General features: G+C 36.1%; 1 protein-coding gene across 2 annotated transcripts in view; it reads left to right on the top strand.

The window, feature by feature from the left end:
- The window catches only part of FAM120C (family with sequence similarity 120 member C), a 106,726-nt gene that overhangs the window by 54,464 nt on the left and 35,377 nt on the right, over positions 1-16,885 (top strand). For both annotated transcript variants that reach the window (XM_004443213.3, XM_087427044.1), the window contains exon 10: positions 6,294-6,543. In XM_004443213.3, the coding sequence (XP_004443270.2) occupies positions 6,294-6,543 (250 nt within the window). The remainder of the gene's footprint in view (positions 1-6,293; positions 6,544-16,885) is intronic.

Raw genomic sequence — 16,885 nt, 5'->3', positions numbered from 1 at the left:
ACATTTCTACACTTCACTTGAACTGGTAAAATGTCAACACCAGTGGACTGTGATAAGTTATGTATATATAATGTAATACCTAGGAAATGTACTTAAAAAGCTATACAAAGATAGACACTCAAAAACACTATAGATAAATCAAAATGAAATTCTAAAATAAGTTCAAGTAACACATAGGAAGGGAAAAATAAGAAAGCAGAGATATGACAAACAGAACAAACAGAAAATAAAATAAAATAAAATGACAGACTTAAACCCTAACATATCAATAATTACATTAAATGTAAGTAGTCTAACTACACCAATTAAAATACAGAGATTGACAGACTGAATAAAAAACATGACCCAACTATATGCTGTCTACAAACAATTTACTTCAAATATAAATGATATAGGTAGGTTGAAAGTAAAAGGGTGGAAAATGATATACCATGAAAATATTAATGAAAAGAAAGGAGGAATGGCTATATTAATGCCACATAAAGTAGACTTCAGAGCAAAAATATTGCCAGGGACAGAGAGAGACATTACATAATGGTCAATCCACCAAGAAAACATAGGAATCCTAAATATGTATCACCAAACAAAAGAGCCACAAAATATGTGATGCAACAACTGATAGAACTTAATGAGAAATAGACAAATCCATAATTATAATTAGAGACTTCAACTCCCCTCTCAATAATGGGTAGAAGAACTAGACAGAAAATCAGCAAGAATGTAGAACTCAACAACACCATCAATGAATAGGATCTAATTAACTCTTACAGAACTCGCAACAAGAGCACCATACACGTTTTTTTCACATGCCCACAGAATATATGCCATGATAGATCATATCCTGGGCCATTAAAAAAACCTCAATAAATTTAAAAGAATTGAAATCATAGAGTATATTCTCAGAGCACTATGGAATCACACTAGAAATCAACAACAGAAAGATAACAGGAAAATCTATGAATACTTAGAAAATAACAAAGCACTTCTATATAATGCATAGGTCAAAGAGGAAATTTCAAAGGAAAGAAAGAAATCCATGGAACTAAATGAAAATAAAAACACAGCATAATAAAATTTGTGAGATGGAGCTAAGTAATTGCTGAGATGGCGATTTGTAGCACTAAATGCTCACATTAGAAAAGAGAAATAGTCTCTAATCAGTCATCTAAATGTTCGCCTCGGGAAACAGGAAGAGGAGGAGAAAACTAAACCAGCAGCAAACCAAAGGGAGGAAATAATAAAGATAAGAGCAGAAATCAATGAAATTGAAAACAGAAAAAGAATAGAGAAAAATCAATAAAATAAAAACCCATTCTTTGACAAGAACAATAAATTTGACAAATTTCTAACAAGAAAGAAAAAAATAGAGAAGACACAAATTACCAATATCCACAATGAGTTATCACCTCACACCTGTCAGAATGGCTATTATCAAAAAGATAACAAGTGTTGGCAAGGATGTGGAGAAAAGGGAACCCTCGTGCACTGTCAGTGGGAATGTAAATTGGTGCAGCCACTATGGAAAACAGAATGGAGGTTTCTCAAAAAATTAAAAATAGAACTATCATACGATCCAGCAATTCCACTTCTGAGCATATACCCAAAGAAAACAAAACCACTAATTCAAAAAGATATATGCACCCTTATGTTTATTGCTACATTATTAAAATAGCCAAGATTCAGAAGCAACCTAAGTGTCTATTGATGAATGGATAAAGAAAGATTGTGGTATATATATACAATGGAATACTACTCAGCCATAAAAAAGAATGAAACCTTCCATTTGCAACAACATAGATGGACCTAGAAGGCACTATGCTAAGTGAAATAAGTCAGATAAAGACAAATACTGTATGATTTTACTTATATGTGGATTCTAAAAAATAAAACGAATGAACAAACAAAACAGAAACAGACTCATAGATATAGAGAAAAAACAGGTGGTTGCTGGAGAGGAGCGTGGTGAGGGATTGGGCAAAATAGCTGAAGGGGATTAAGAGGTACAAACTTCCAGTCATAAAATAAGTAAGTTACAGGTATGTAATATACAGCACAGGTAATATAGTCAATAATATTGTAATAACTTTGTATAGCGATAGATGCTTACTAGACTTATGGTGATCATTCCGTACTGTATATAAATGTTGAATCTTGATGTTGTACACCTGAAACTAACATAATATTGTATGTCAACTATACTTCAATATAAGAAGAAAAAAAAAGAATGAAATGATATATCACCACAGAGCCTGCAGACATCAAAAGGATTATATGGGAATACTATAAACAACTCTGCACATAAATCTGACAGCTTAGACAAAATGGACCAATTTCTCAAAATATGCAAACTATCACATCTAATATAAAATAGATAATTTGAATAACCCTATAAATATTAATGAAATTTAATTTAAAACCTCCCCAAAAAGAAATCTGACTCAATTGGTTTCATTGGAGAATTCTCCCAAATGTTTAACAAAGAATTAACATCAATTCTACACAGTCCTTTTCAGAAGATAGAAGAGAGAACACTTCCCAACTCATTCTATGAAGCCAGTATTATGCTGATTTAAAACCAGAAAAAGACAGTACTTAAAAACAACTCTTCAGACTGATATCCCTCATCAATATAGATGTAAAAATTCTTAACAAAATATTAGTCAATAGAATTCAGCAACATATAAAAATAATTATACACCATGGTCAAGTAAGGTTTATTACATGGCTGTAAGGCTCATTCAATATTTGAAAAATCAATCAATGTAATCCACCATATAAACAGGCTAAATAAGAAAAATGATATGATCATTTCAATGGATGCAGAAAAACATTTGACAAAATTTGACAACCATTGGTGATTAAAAAACTCTCAGAAAACTAGGAATAGAGGAGAATTTCTTCTGCTTGATAAAGAACATCTACAAAATCCCTACAGTGAACATTATACTTAATGGTGAAAGACTGAATGTTTTTCTCCTAAAATCAGGAACAAGGCTACGATGTCCACCCTTACTGCTGCTCTTCAATAGTACTGGAAGTTCTAGCCAGTGCAGGAAGGCAAGAAAATGAAATAGAAGGCATACAGATCAGAAAGGAAAAAATGAAACTGTCCCTAATTGCAGGTGACATATAGTCTATGTAGAAAACCACAAGGAATCTACAACAAAACTCCTAGAACTAATAAGTTCATCAAGGTTGCAGGATACAAAAATAAACATACAAAATTTAATTGTATTTCTCTATACTTACAATGAATATGTGGAACTGAAATAAAAAATGCAATAGCATTTACAATCCTTCCCAAGAAAATGAAATACGTAGGTATAAATTTAACAAAAGATGTTCAGGATCTGTATGCTGAAAATTACAAAATCCTGATGAAAGAAAGCAATGAAGACCTACATAAATGGAGAGACATAGATGTCCGTGAATTGGAAGACTCATCATAGTAAAGATGTCAATTCTCCTCAAATTGGTACACAGATTTAACACAGTTCCTATCCAAATCCCAGCAGGATTCTTTGTAGGTATAGACAAGATTATTCTAATATTTATATGGAAAGACAAAGGAACTAGAATAGCTAAAACATTTTTGAAAAAGAATAATAAATTGGGAGCACTTTACCTGATTACAAGACTTATGTTTTAGCTACTATAATTAAGACTGTGTGGTATTGGCAGTGGTATAAACACATAGATCAATGGAACTGAATAGGAAACCCAGAAATAGCCTCATATAAGTACAGCCAACTGATTTTTGACAAAGCTGCAGAAGCACTTCATTGGAGGAAGGATGGTCTTTTTAATAAATGGTGCTGAATCAATTGGACATCCATAGATGAACAAGTACCACATATCTAGACTAATATCTAAAATAATAAAGAAATCTCAAAACTGAACATTATAAAAACAATCCAGTTAGAAAATCAGCAAAATACGTGCACACATTTCACTGAAGAAAATATATATATGGCAAATAAAGACATGAAAAGATGTTCAACATCATTAGCCATTAGAGAAATGCAAATTAAAGCCACAATGAGGTATCACTACATGCCTATCAGAATGGCTAAAGTAACTAATGGTGATAATACCGCATGCTGAACTGGATGTGGAGTAACTAGATCATTCATAAATTTGCTGGTGGGAATGTAAAAGGGTAACCACACTCTGGAAAACAATTTGGCCATTCCTTTCAAAACTAAAAATAGACTTACTATACAACTCAGCACTTAATCTTTGGGGCATTTATCCCAGAGAAATGAAGACTTATCTTCATGCAGGAACTTGTACACAAATATTTACTTGTACACAGAGCTTCATTCATAAGTGCCTCAAACTGGATACAACCCAAATATGCTTTAAAAGGTGAATGGTTAAATTGTGGTACATCCATACCATGGAATACTACTTGGCAAAAAAAGGAATGAATTATTGATACATGCAACAACATGGATGGATCTCAAGGGCATTATGCTGAGTGAAAATACCCGTCTCAAAAGGTTGCATACTGTATGATTCCATTTATATAACATTCTCAAATTGATAAAATTATAGAGATGGAGAACAGATTAGTGGTTGCCAGGGATTATGGATGGTGCTGGAGGGCACTGAGTATGACCATAAAAGGGGTAGCACAAGGGAGATCTTTGTGGTGATGGAATAGTTCTGTATCTTGATCGTGGTGGTGGTTACACAAATCTAAACATGACAGAACTATACACACAGTTATACCAATGTCAACTTCTTAGCTTTGATATTGTATTATAATTATTTTAGATATAACCATTGGGGGAAACTGGGTAAAGCGTACACAGGACCTCTCTCTACTATCTTTACAACTCCTGTGAATCTATAATTATTTCAAACTAAAAAGTTTTTTAAAAAGAGCACTCTAGTGGTTGTGGAGCATGGGTACGAGGGGGACCAGACAGGATGAAGGCAGGGACAACAGTCTGGAGACTCTTTTCAGGTGAAAGATGATGAGATCTGAACCTCTGCAATATTTGTTGTGATGAAGAACAGAGGACAGATATAAGGGATGATAAGGTAGTAGAATCAGCAGGACCTTGGGAATAACCAGATGTGTAGGAAGCGAAGGAGAGCGAGGATTCTGGAATGACTTCCAGGCATCTAGCTTGGGTAATTGAGTAAATGCTAGACGTCTTAAATGAAAGAAGCCACAGTTTAGGAGCCTGAGGTATACTAGAAGTAGACAGAAGCTATGTTTTCCTTGTCTGTTACACCTTCATAAATCTAAAAGATGTTGGTTTTTGAGAATGTTGTGAAATTCTTTAAAGTCTTTTGGGGTGTCCTGTAGTCTGTTATGAAGCCAGGTATTCATGTAATTCTTCCTTGGACTTCTTTCCTTGTCTAGCCTGGTATATCTACTTAAGAAATGAGTTTTACAAGTCAGAGTGATGAAGTCAAATACCATATGATCTCATTCTTAACTAGAAGATAAAAACAACAACAAACAACGCATAGAGACAGAGATTGGACTGGTGGCTACCAGAGGGGAAGGAGCGAGGGAGGAGGGCAAAAGGGATAATTAGGCATATGTGGTGTGATGATGGATTGTAATTAGTCTTTGGGTGGTGAACATGATGTAACCTATGCAGAAATCGAAATATAATGATGTACACCTGAAATTTATACAATCTTATAAACCAATGTTACTGCAAAAAAAAAAACATGGCCATTATTAAAATGAGTTTTAAAGTAATTAAGAACTATGTGGGGGCCGGCCCTGTGGCCTAGTGGTTAAGTGTGCACGCTCCACTTCTGGTGGTCCGGGTTCTCAGGCTTGGATCCCGGGCGTGCACTGATGCACCGCTTGTCAGGCTATGCTGTGGTGGCATCCCATATAAAGTGGAGGTAGATGGGCACAGATGTTAGCCCAGGGCCGGTCTTCCTCAGCAAAAAAAGGATTGGCATGGATGTTAGCTCAGGGCTGATCTTCCTCACAAAAAAAAAAGAACTGTGTGACATTGAGCCTTGATTTCTTCATCTGCAAAATGAGCACTACGTTTTGTGATAATATAGTCATAATACTTCTCTCAGGATTGTTCTGAGGAACAAATGAGATTTACATTTATATGTAAAGTACTTAACACATATAAAGCATCTAAAAAATGCTTACTACTCATGCTGTTTCTACTGCTAAAAATAAAAATTATAGCGACAAAATATAAAAAGATGTTGAAATGTGATAGATCCTGTCAATTGTGGCCAGCTGCGGAAATGCTCAGAGATTCTCTAGAGACTGTTTTTCCTCAATTTCTGTTTTCCAGTTCCTTCAGTGATCCTTAAAGAGTGGTCTGCCTATAAAGGGAAGTCTCCTCAAACCCCTGAGCTGGTGTCTGCACTGACATTTCGGGAATGGACTTGCCCAAACCTCAAGAAGCTCTGGCTAGGCAAATCAGTTGAGGACAAGAACAGAAGGATGAGGGCCTTCCTGGCCTGCATGAAGTCAGACACACCCAGTATGCTCAATCCAGCTAATGTCCCCACCCATCTGCTACTCATGTGCTGTGTACTCCGGTAAGCCATGTGACAGGGAGGTGACCAGTTCATTTCTCTTTTACTTTTTTAACATTTCCTTTAAGCAAGTGTTTTTATGGTGTTTTGGGGTAGGGAGGTTTTTGTTTTTATGTTTTGCTTAGACTTAAGAAACACTGAAATTGATTACTATGATAGTCTTCTCAGTTTATGATCCTCTGTCATCATCAGTCTATGCATGACCTCTCTTTTATATTTGGTTTTATGTTTGGGTTTTGTCCCCTTCAGTCTTTATTCCTGATCCAGTTCCCTTCTCCTCTCTACCAATAGTTATCTGCTCTTGGATATTGATGTGTGTCCTTCCAAGCCATCTTCTATATATTCCATATATACATATGTGTATCCATGCACTGTCTATAGTGTTTATATGTATAGATTTTTTCCTTTTTTAACATAAAAGATGTGCTGTACATCTCATTCTATTTCTTATGTTTTTCACTCTGTTATTTTTGAGATCTATCCATATTCACATTATGGTTCATTCCTCATGACTACTGGATTATGTCCCATCAAATACTAACATCAGGGGCCGGCCCAGTGGCGTAGTGGTTAAGTTCGTGCACTCCGCTTTGGCGGCCCAGGGTTCGCAGGTTCGGATCCGGGACACGGACCCATGCACTGCTTTTCGAGCCATGCTGTGGCAGGCATCCCATATATAAATAGAGGAAGATGGGTATGGATGTTAGCCCAGGGCCAATCTTCCTCAGAAAAATAGAGGAGGATTCACCTCAGGGCTAATCTTCCTCACGCACGAAAAATACTAATATCACAGTATTTTATTTATTGATTGATAGATAGTTGTTTCCAGTTCTTGGGTATTACAAACAGTGCTACAGGGAATGTCTTCATAGGTCTCTCTCTCTCTGTCTCTGTGTTTCTGTGTCAGTTTGTCTGAAGTATATACTCAGGAGTAGCATTAACTGCATCCTGTAAAATACGCATATAGGTTTTTCACTAAATATTGCCAAATTACTCTATAGTTTTTTTTTTTTACTAATTTATAGTCCTATGAACAATGCATAAGAGTTTCTATTTCTTCATATTATTGCCAGTACCGATATCATATAACTTAATTTTTGCCAATCCAGTGGGCTTCTAATAGTATCTTTTATTTTAATTTGCCTCTCTTTCACTACAGATGAGGTTGAGCTTCTATTTTATACATATTAGCCATCTGTTTTTTCATTCTCTGAAGTACTGTTTATATATCTTGCAAATTTTCTTTTAGGTTACTTGTCTTTTTCTTGCTGATTGCAGAAGTTTCTTGTCAGATATGTGTGGGTGTATACATATACATGTGTAGCAATTATCCTTTCTATATCTCTGTGTGTGTGTATCAAATATCTTTTCCAATCAGTCACAATTCTTTAAAACTTTATGTACAATATCTTTGTTGAACAAAAGTATTTCATTTTTACTAAGCTTTTAATATCATCACTTCATACATATAGAAAAATTGGAAGAATAGTATGGTGAACACCCATATGCCACCACTTAGATTCTACAATTAACATTTTACTATACTTCTTTATCCCGTTTAACTCTCCATCTATCCATCTCTAGCCATCCATTTATCCATCCTTTTTGATACATTTCCAAGTAAATTGCAGATATCAGTACACTTAACGTCTGACCAAGAAGCATTTAATTTTGGTTTTGTCAAACCCATCTAATTGTACCTTTATGGTATGTGCTTTTGGGGATCTTATTTAATTAATTCTTCCCTCCCCCTGGGTCACAAAGATATTTTTCTACATTTTCTTATAGTTTTATAATGTTGCCTTCCATGTCAGGTCTTTAGTGGGTATTTATCCTGTATATGTTATAAGAAAGGATCTAATTTTATTTTCTCTACATAATAATCCAGTTTTCCCAACTCCATTTATTACGTTATCTTTTCTTTTCCCTGGTGATTTGTATTACCACCTTTCCTTTGTACCAAGTTCCTATATATACATGAGTCCGTTCCTGGATTCTATTTTGTTCCATTGCCTATATTTGATCCCTCACCAGGATCACATTGTTTCAATTATTAAGGCTTTGTAATTTGCCTTAATATTAGGTAGGGCAAATCTCTGCTCTTTGCTTTTTTTGTTTCAGACTAGTACTAGCTATTCTTGAACCACATGAGCCTTTATTCTTCCGTATATAATTTATAATTAGTCCAGTTTCCACAAAAAGTGTTGGGGTTTTTGTCAATGAATTGAATTTATAGATTAATATGGGGAGAGTTGACATCTTTATTATGTTGTCTTCCCATCCAAAGATCATAGTTTACCTCTCCCTTTATTCAGGTCTCTTCCTTTATATCTTAGTAGAGTTAATTTTTTTCCATAGAGGTCTTCTGCATTTTAAATTAATTCCTAGGTACTTGATATATATTGTTGGGATTATAGATGGTATTCTGTTTTCTATTATACTTTCTCATTGTTTATTTGCTAATGTAGAAGAAGTAAGTTTTTGTGCAAAGAGGAAGTTAGTCCCTTCAAGTCACCAGAGGATTATAGATCATCGAGCTTTGAAACTGGACAGGCCTTAGTTTGAATTCTGGCTCTGGCACTTTTCAGCTTGGAAAGTCACTTTAACCTTTTAGAGTATCCATTTCTGCACTATAAATGGGTATAATAGTTCTTACTTCTCAGAGCTGTTTGAGGATTGAGATAATGCATGCAGGGGCCCTATCATATAATAGATGCTTAATATATGTTAATTTTCTAACTGCCTTGACATTAAGATTGGTGACTTACAAAGTCTTCCCAGTAAGAATAATGGATAGGATTCATTCCTTCTAGCTCCTAACATGTTCTTGGGCCACAGCCCTGCATTGTCCCATATTAACTTTGGAATTACATGTTTTTTTTTTTCTCAAAAGTATAGTAATAGGGGCTGGCCCCGTGGCTTAGCAGTTAAGTGCGCACGCTCCGCTGCTGGCGGCCTGGGTTCGGATCCCAGGTGCACACCGACACACTGCTTCTCCGGCCATGCTGAGGCCACATCCCACATACAGCAACTAGAAGGATGTGCAGCTATGACATACAACTATCTACTGGGGCTTTGGGGGAAAAAATAAATAAATAAAATTTAAAAAAAAAGTATAGTAATAGCTCATTTTCCCATTTATTTGATTCTCTATGTTTTTTGGGACACATCCAAGAACATGAAAATAAGTAAAAATGTCTTATGAACAGCTATAATAGCTATCACAAAGACCATGCTCTAATAACCTAATAGGTTTTATATGCTTCCCCTGAAGAGAACCCCTTAGCCTCCTGCTCAACCTATTTATTCTTAGTTTAGACATGTTTTTGACAATTTGGTCATCTGATTTCCCAGTGTACAACAGATCATATGCAGCAAATTGCAAGGGAGGTGAGACAGGGAGTAGGAGCTATTCTTAGAATCTGTCCCAGTGACAGCAATGGTAAGTGACAGCCTACTGCCTAAAATCAGGGAAAAAGATATAATCTTTATTTTTTTTTAAGATTTTAAAGAGACCTAAAAACGCAAAAAGAAGAGGCATCATCTGGAGCCATTTAGTGTAGGGGGAAACTGCCCTGTATAAATCAGTAATCCATGTAAGATCATTATTAAAGCACAAGGCAATAATCTCCATAAAATCATCAAGAACAGGTTCTATAATATTACATGTTATGTACCTGGCAATGTGCTAAGTCAGCCCTTTGTATATGATGCTACTAATCCTCATAATAGTGCTGAAAAGTAAGTATTATTTATCTCCATATATAGCTGAGGAAACAAAGGCTCAGAGAAGTGACTTGCAAAGGTTACATAGCTAGTAAGGGGTAGTGCAAGAGTTTGAACTCAAGTCTCTCCAACTCCTAATTCTTATGCTTTTTAAAAGACAAAATGGTAGAAAAATGCAGTTTTAAAGATTAACATAAAACCTGGTTGGAAATTAAAAATTCACCTTTAAATGAACATTAACTTATCGTAAATAATTCACTGCCCAGCGATGTCAAGTAAAGACTGGGTAGAGAAACATTGAACTATGGTCTAATTGAGTACTAGGAGTCTCAACTCCTCAATTGCTTCTACTAGCCATAGGTAAAAGAGACCTCTCATGTAAGTAAAGTAATGCTAGGGAAGTTGTGACTAAAACTTATGTTGGTGAAGCTCTTGGACAGTCGGCCTAGAGAAATGAGAGTCTACTAGGACAGGTTGATACAGTTTGAGGAAGGCAGAAACTTTACACATATAATAGTCACCACTGAGGAGGGAGGGATAGTGAGGGATTCTGTCAGGCTTCTAGGGGTGTGGTGCAGCCCTGTTGAATGTGGAGAGGCATGCACCAAGGCCCTATCATTTCTAGCAAAGGTTCATTCAAATCTCAACAGTTTTCCAGAAATAGAACATGAAATTGGACAAGTTCACTCCTCTAGATTCATGAGTGAAGTTAAGGAGTCTCTTCTGAAAAGCAATTCTATTAAGAAGCAGCAGATTCATTCCCAGCTGTAATAGGGCATTTGAGTTAACCATGTGCTATCCTGAAATATAAAGAGTAAAGATATATAAGAACTAGTTTTTGTTTACTTGACAGAATAATTCTAAAGTTTGTTGGGAAAAGCAAATGAACAAGAATAGCTTAGAATTTTTTAAAAAGAACAATAAGAGGAGTCTTGGTTCAAACAAAAAGAAAATACCAAAATGTATTATAAACTTATACTAAAATGATGTGATACTGGCACAAAAATTGACAGGTCATTATTTTAGAACAGATAATACTGAGTAAGACCCTAGACACATTATAATTTAAAATATGCTAAAGGAAGCTTCACGAATCAAGGAGGAATAGATAAATTTTTTAATAATTGTTGAGAAAACTGGATTGGTATTTGGGGAGAAAACATCAAGTTAGAGCCTTGCCTCACGTATTTCCAGATGGATTGATTATAGAGATAAATGCAAAGAAAAAGAAAGACAAAAGGTAGAATAAAAACTAAGCAATGATTTAACTGATCTTGAGATAAGAAAGGAATTTTTTAAATGAAAATAAATAAAGAAGTCTCAAGCCCAGGGTATTGTCAAGAACAACAGTAAAAACATTGGCAAACAATCAGGGAAGGCAAACACCTAAGTTGCCTTTGGCGGCAGTACACCATGCCAAAAATTTAACTGAGAGATCTGGGCAATAAAACAGTCATAAAGGGCTTTGATAAGCTTCCATAAATTCCTGGAGATCTGGAAGGTTGTATACATGCACAGGGCTGTAAACACACTCAGGAGAGACTGGAGAGAGCCCCAATTACATATTCATACCTGACTGAACATGAGACCTGCACAAGGTAAAAATAAAATCTAGACTTCTAGGGGCTGGCCCCGTGGCGTAGCGGTTAAGTGCGCGTGCTCCGCTGCTGGCTGCCCAGGTTCGGATCCCAGGTGTGCACCGACACACTGCTTGTCAGGCCATGCTGTGGCAGTGTCCCATATAAAGTGGAGGAAGATCGGCACGGATGTTAGCTCAGGGCCATTCTTCCCTCCGCAAAAAGAGGAGGATTGGCATGGATGTTAGCTCAGGGCTGATCTTCCTCACGTGTGCACACACACACACTAAATAAATAAATAAATATTTAAAAAGCTAGACTTCTAAACTGCCTGAATTTTTAATGTATGCCCCAAACATATATATACTCCCCTTGGCAAAAATGGAAGTTTTATCGTCTCAAGATGTTTCTGCACAACTTGTGACTAATCATTAGCTGATTTAAAATGAAAAGAACAGCTAAAAATAAAAATCTGAGCAGGGACATCAGGCCACACACTGCAGGAGAGACAGACTCTCCAAAATTCATCCAGACATGTCACTAAACAAACAAAAACAGCAGCAACAACAATGCTTGTGAGGGAGTCAAAAGTCCAGGGTTACTATGATATATTACCAAAACTGTCCAATGTCCAACCAAAAAATTACAAGACTTGCAAAGAAATAATAATGTGTGGCTCATACACAGGACAAAAAGCAGTCAATAGAAACTGTCTCTGAGGGCGTATGGAGGTAGGACATAGTAAATAAAGACTTTAAATCAGCTACTATAAATATGTTCAAAGAACTAAAGGAAACAATATTTAAAGAATTAAAGTATGGTAACAATGATCCATCAAATAGAGAATAGCAATAAAGAGATAGAAATTACAAAAAGAAACCAAATAGATATTCTGGAGTTGAAAAGTACAACAATTGAAATGAAAAATTAACTTGAGGAACTCAACAGCAGATTTGAGCTGAGAAAAGAAAAAAAATCAGTGAACTTGAAGTTACATCAACAGAGATTATCCAATCTGAATACAAAATGTAAAACAAATGGGCCAGCCCTGATGGCCTAGTGGTTAAAGTTTGGCACACTCCACTTCGGCAGCCAGGTTTTGTTCCCAGGCGTGGACCTACACCACTCATCTGTCAGTGGCCATGCTGTGGCAGCAGCTCACATAAAAAAAAAAGAGGAAGATTGGCAACAGATGTTAGCTCAGAGCAAATCTTCCTCAGCAAAAAAAAAAAAAAAAAGTAAAAAGAATGAATAAAAATGAAAAGAGCCTAAGAGACCTGTAGGACAACATCAAGTATACCAATATATGCATAATAGGTGACTCAGGAGAGAGGGGTGGTTAGAAAAATATATGAAGAATTAAGAATTGAAAACTTCCCAAATTTGATGAAAAACTTAAATCTACATATCCAAGATCAAAAACTCGGAGTAGTATAAACTCAAAGATCCATACTTAGACACTGTTAAATGACAAAGACAATCTTGAAAGAAGCAAGAGAAAAACAACTTATCACATACAAGGGAACCAGAAGAAGATTAACGTAAATAAACAAAAAAAAAAAAAAAGAAGAAGATTAACAGTAGTCAAAAGGTGGAAGCAATTCATTTCCATCAATGGATGAATTGATAAACAGAAGGTGGTATATACATACAATGGAATATTATTCAAACTTAAAAAGAAAGGAAATTCTGATACATGCTACAACATGGCTGAACCTTGAAGACATATACTGAGTAAAGTAAGTCAGTCACAAAAGGACAAATATTGTATGATTCCACTTATATGAGGTACCTAGGGTAGTCCAATTCAGAAATAGAAAATAAAATTGTGGTTTCCTGGGGCTGAGAGGAGGAGGGAATGGGGAGTTAGTGTTTAATAGGTATGAGTTTCAAGTTGAGAAGAAGAAAAGTTCTGCAGATGAGTGGTGGTGATGGTGCAGTGTAAAGTGAATGTACTTAATGCCACTGAACTGTACACTTAAAAATTATTAAAGGGGCAAATATTATATTATGTATATTTTACTACAAGAAAAAAAAAAGGAAGACAGAGGGTGAGACTTCCAGAAGGACAGTGTAAGGAGGTGGGCAAACTCTCTGCCCAGCAAAATTACAACTTAACTGGTGAAAATAATTTTTTAAAATCATTTAACCCTCAGGCATAGATAGCCAAGAAGATGGGGGCTCCTTTTCCTCCCAGCTCCCATTCTTGGGTTATAGTTTCACCCTGGGAGGGGAATATTGACATTTTTAATCAACTCCAGCCCTGTGTCCAGGTAGGTATGGTAACGAGGATGACGCACCCAGCCTCCACTCAGGGGCAGAAGCTCTAATCCAGGGGCAGCATGCCAAGAATACTCAGGGCCCTAATCATCCCCACTCAGCTCATGTGTAGGAAAGAGTTTCCATACTGAGAGAGTCAAGCCAAAAAGACCTCAGCTCCCCCCATCCTCAATGCCCACTTGTAGAGCAGGTGTGTCACTTGTCACTCTGGGAAAAGCAGCCCCAGCTCCGGTGCAATGACCAGGAGTTCTTCTTGGGGGGAGGGTGGGCAGCAGGCCATAAGAATGAGGAGCTCCACACCTCTGCCTTAAGGGACTGTCTGTATTTGGAAAAGAGCATGGAGAATTCCATGTCTAAGAGCATGTCAAGAGCAATAGGGATCTTGATGGTGAGCAATTAAGAGGAGGCTGGTAGCTGCATGATACAAGCAAAACTGTAGAGAGTCCAGAAGTTTTATAGAGAGAACCAGGGAAAGAAACAGTCAGAAGAGCTCTCCTGAGATCATAGTCAATTCTGGGGATCAGGAAGGATGTATGCACGCACTAGATGGCACCCACTCAGGAGCAACCAGAACAGGACATGGAGCAGACCTCAGAGCGTTCCCCAAACCACACAAAGAACCATCGATGCGTGGCAGATACCTCACTGGCACAAGGAGCTGAAACACCATCTCTGGACAGACAATGACTGAGCAATAAAGTTCTCCAACCCAAAGGCAACTCCTAGGAAGCCAGGCTTAAAATCAAACTCATACCTGTGAGTCTGGAAGCCTGTGAGTACCCAAAGCTATGCCTTCTCAGCAATGATCAGAAAAGGAACCTCAAACTGCTAGTCCCTCACTGAATGTGGGGCAAAAAAGTGTAAACTCCCAGAACTATGATAGCAGCCTTACTCCACATATATATTCAATAGTAATGGGTAAAAATCTAACTGGCTAAGAGGACTTAAGCATAACCTTTGACCAATTAGTGGCTTATGCTGACCCAGGGGTGACATCTAGATGCCAGGCTAAAAGATAAAAACAAGTGGGAAAACTCTCAGTAGAGACGTCAGAGACTGCACCCTGCATAGGAAATAGATTTCACAGAATTAGTGCAGCCAAGTCACTAAATAATGAAACAAGAGAACAACAAGCAAACAACATCAACCAGCCCTGGGCTGGAGGGTGGGGTCATTATCCAGTGTTGTTATAATATATTATCTAAAATATCCAGTTTTCAACAAAAACTTCCAAGACATTCTAAGAAACATGACAGTGTTACCCATATGCAGTAAATAAAGCAGGTTTTTGAAAAGGCCTAGGTGGTAAACTTAGCTGACAAAGACTTCAAAGCAGTTACTTTAAATACGTTCAAAGAACTAAATGAAACCATGCATAAAGAATTAAAGGAAGACATTGTGATGACAATGTCTCCTCAAATAGAGAATATCAATAAAGAAAGTATTAAAAAGAACCAAGTGGATATTCTGCAGTTCAAAAGTACAATAAACCAAAATGAAAAATTTACTAGAGAGGATCAACAGGAGAATTGAGCTGGCAGAAGAAAGAACAGCAAACTTGAAGACAGATTAATAGAGATTATGTGATCTGAAGAGCAGAGAGATAAAAGAATAAAGAAAACTGAACAGAACCTCAGAGAAATGAGTGACACCATTGAGTGCACCAACATACATGTATTGGAAGTACTAGAGGTAGAGGAGAGAGAGAAAGGGATAGAAAAAAATATTCAAAAAAATAATGGCTGAAAATTTCCCAAATTTTATGAAAAACATTAATCTATACATCCAAGAAGCTCAATAAACTCCAAGTAGCATCAACACAAAGAGAACCACACCAGACATATCATAGTCAAAATGATGAAAGACAAAGACAAAGAGAGCATCTTGAATGCTGTAAGAAAAAAGTGACTCATTATATGCAAGGGAACCACAAAGATTAGATTCTCATCAGAAACAGTGGAGACCAGAAGGCAGCGGGACAACATAATTCAATGTGCTGAAATATAAAACTCTCAACTGTCAGTCTTAAATCCAATAAAACTATATTTCAAAAATGAAGGTGAAATAAAAACATTCAAAATAAAAGAAAAAATTAGAGAATGTGTTGCTAGAAGACTTGCCTTATAAGAAATACTAAAGGAAGTTCTACAGGCTGAAAGCAAGTGACAACAGACAGTAATTCAAATCCATATAAAAAAATAAAGAACACCAGTAAAGGTAATTATGTAGGTAATTACAAAAGACAGAATAATTGCATATTTCTTCTCCTTTTTTCCCTTATTTAAAAAGTAATTACATCAAACAATATGTATATAATTATATTACTGAGCCTATAACATATAAAAATATAATATATTTGATAGTATCAGCAAAAAGAAGGTATACTGAGCCTATAACATATAAAAATATAATATATTTGACAGTATCAGCAAAAAGAAGGTGTATGGGAACAAAGATGTATTGGAGTAAGAAAATGATACAAGATGGTAAATCTACAAGATGAGAACCAAAAAGAATTAGGTTAATAGAACAAAAACTATAAATATTTATTTGCTCTCCTTTCTTCTCTCAGCTTCTTTAAAAGAAATGATTATATAAGGTAATAATTATAACAATATATTCTTGGGTTTGTGCAGACGTAACATGTATAGCAATAATACCACAAGAAAGAGGGAAGGGAATGGAGCTATATAAGAATACAGTTTTTATATTTCACTGGAATGAAGTTAGTATATATCTAAAATAGATACTGTTAAGATGTA

Source organism: Ceratotherium simum, chromosome X (genome assembly GCF_057802395.1).
Source record: "Ceratotherium simum simum isolate JZ-2026a chromosome X, ASM5780239v1, whole genome shotgun sequence".
NCBI classification, from domain to species: Eukaryota; Metazoa; Chordata; class Mammalia; order Perissodactyla; family Rhinocerotidae; genus Ceratotherium; species Ceratotherium simum.
This window is presented reverse-complemented; position numbering and strand designations above follow the sequence as displayed.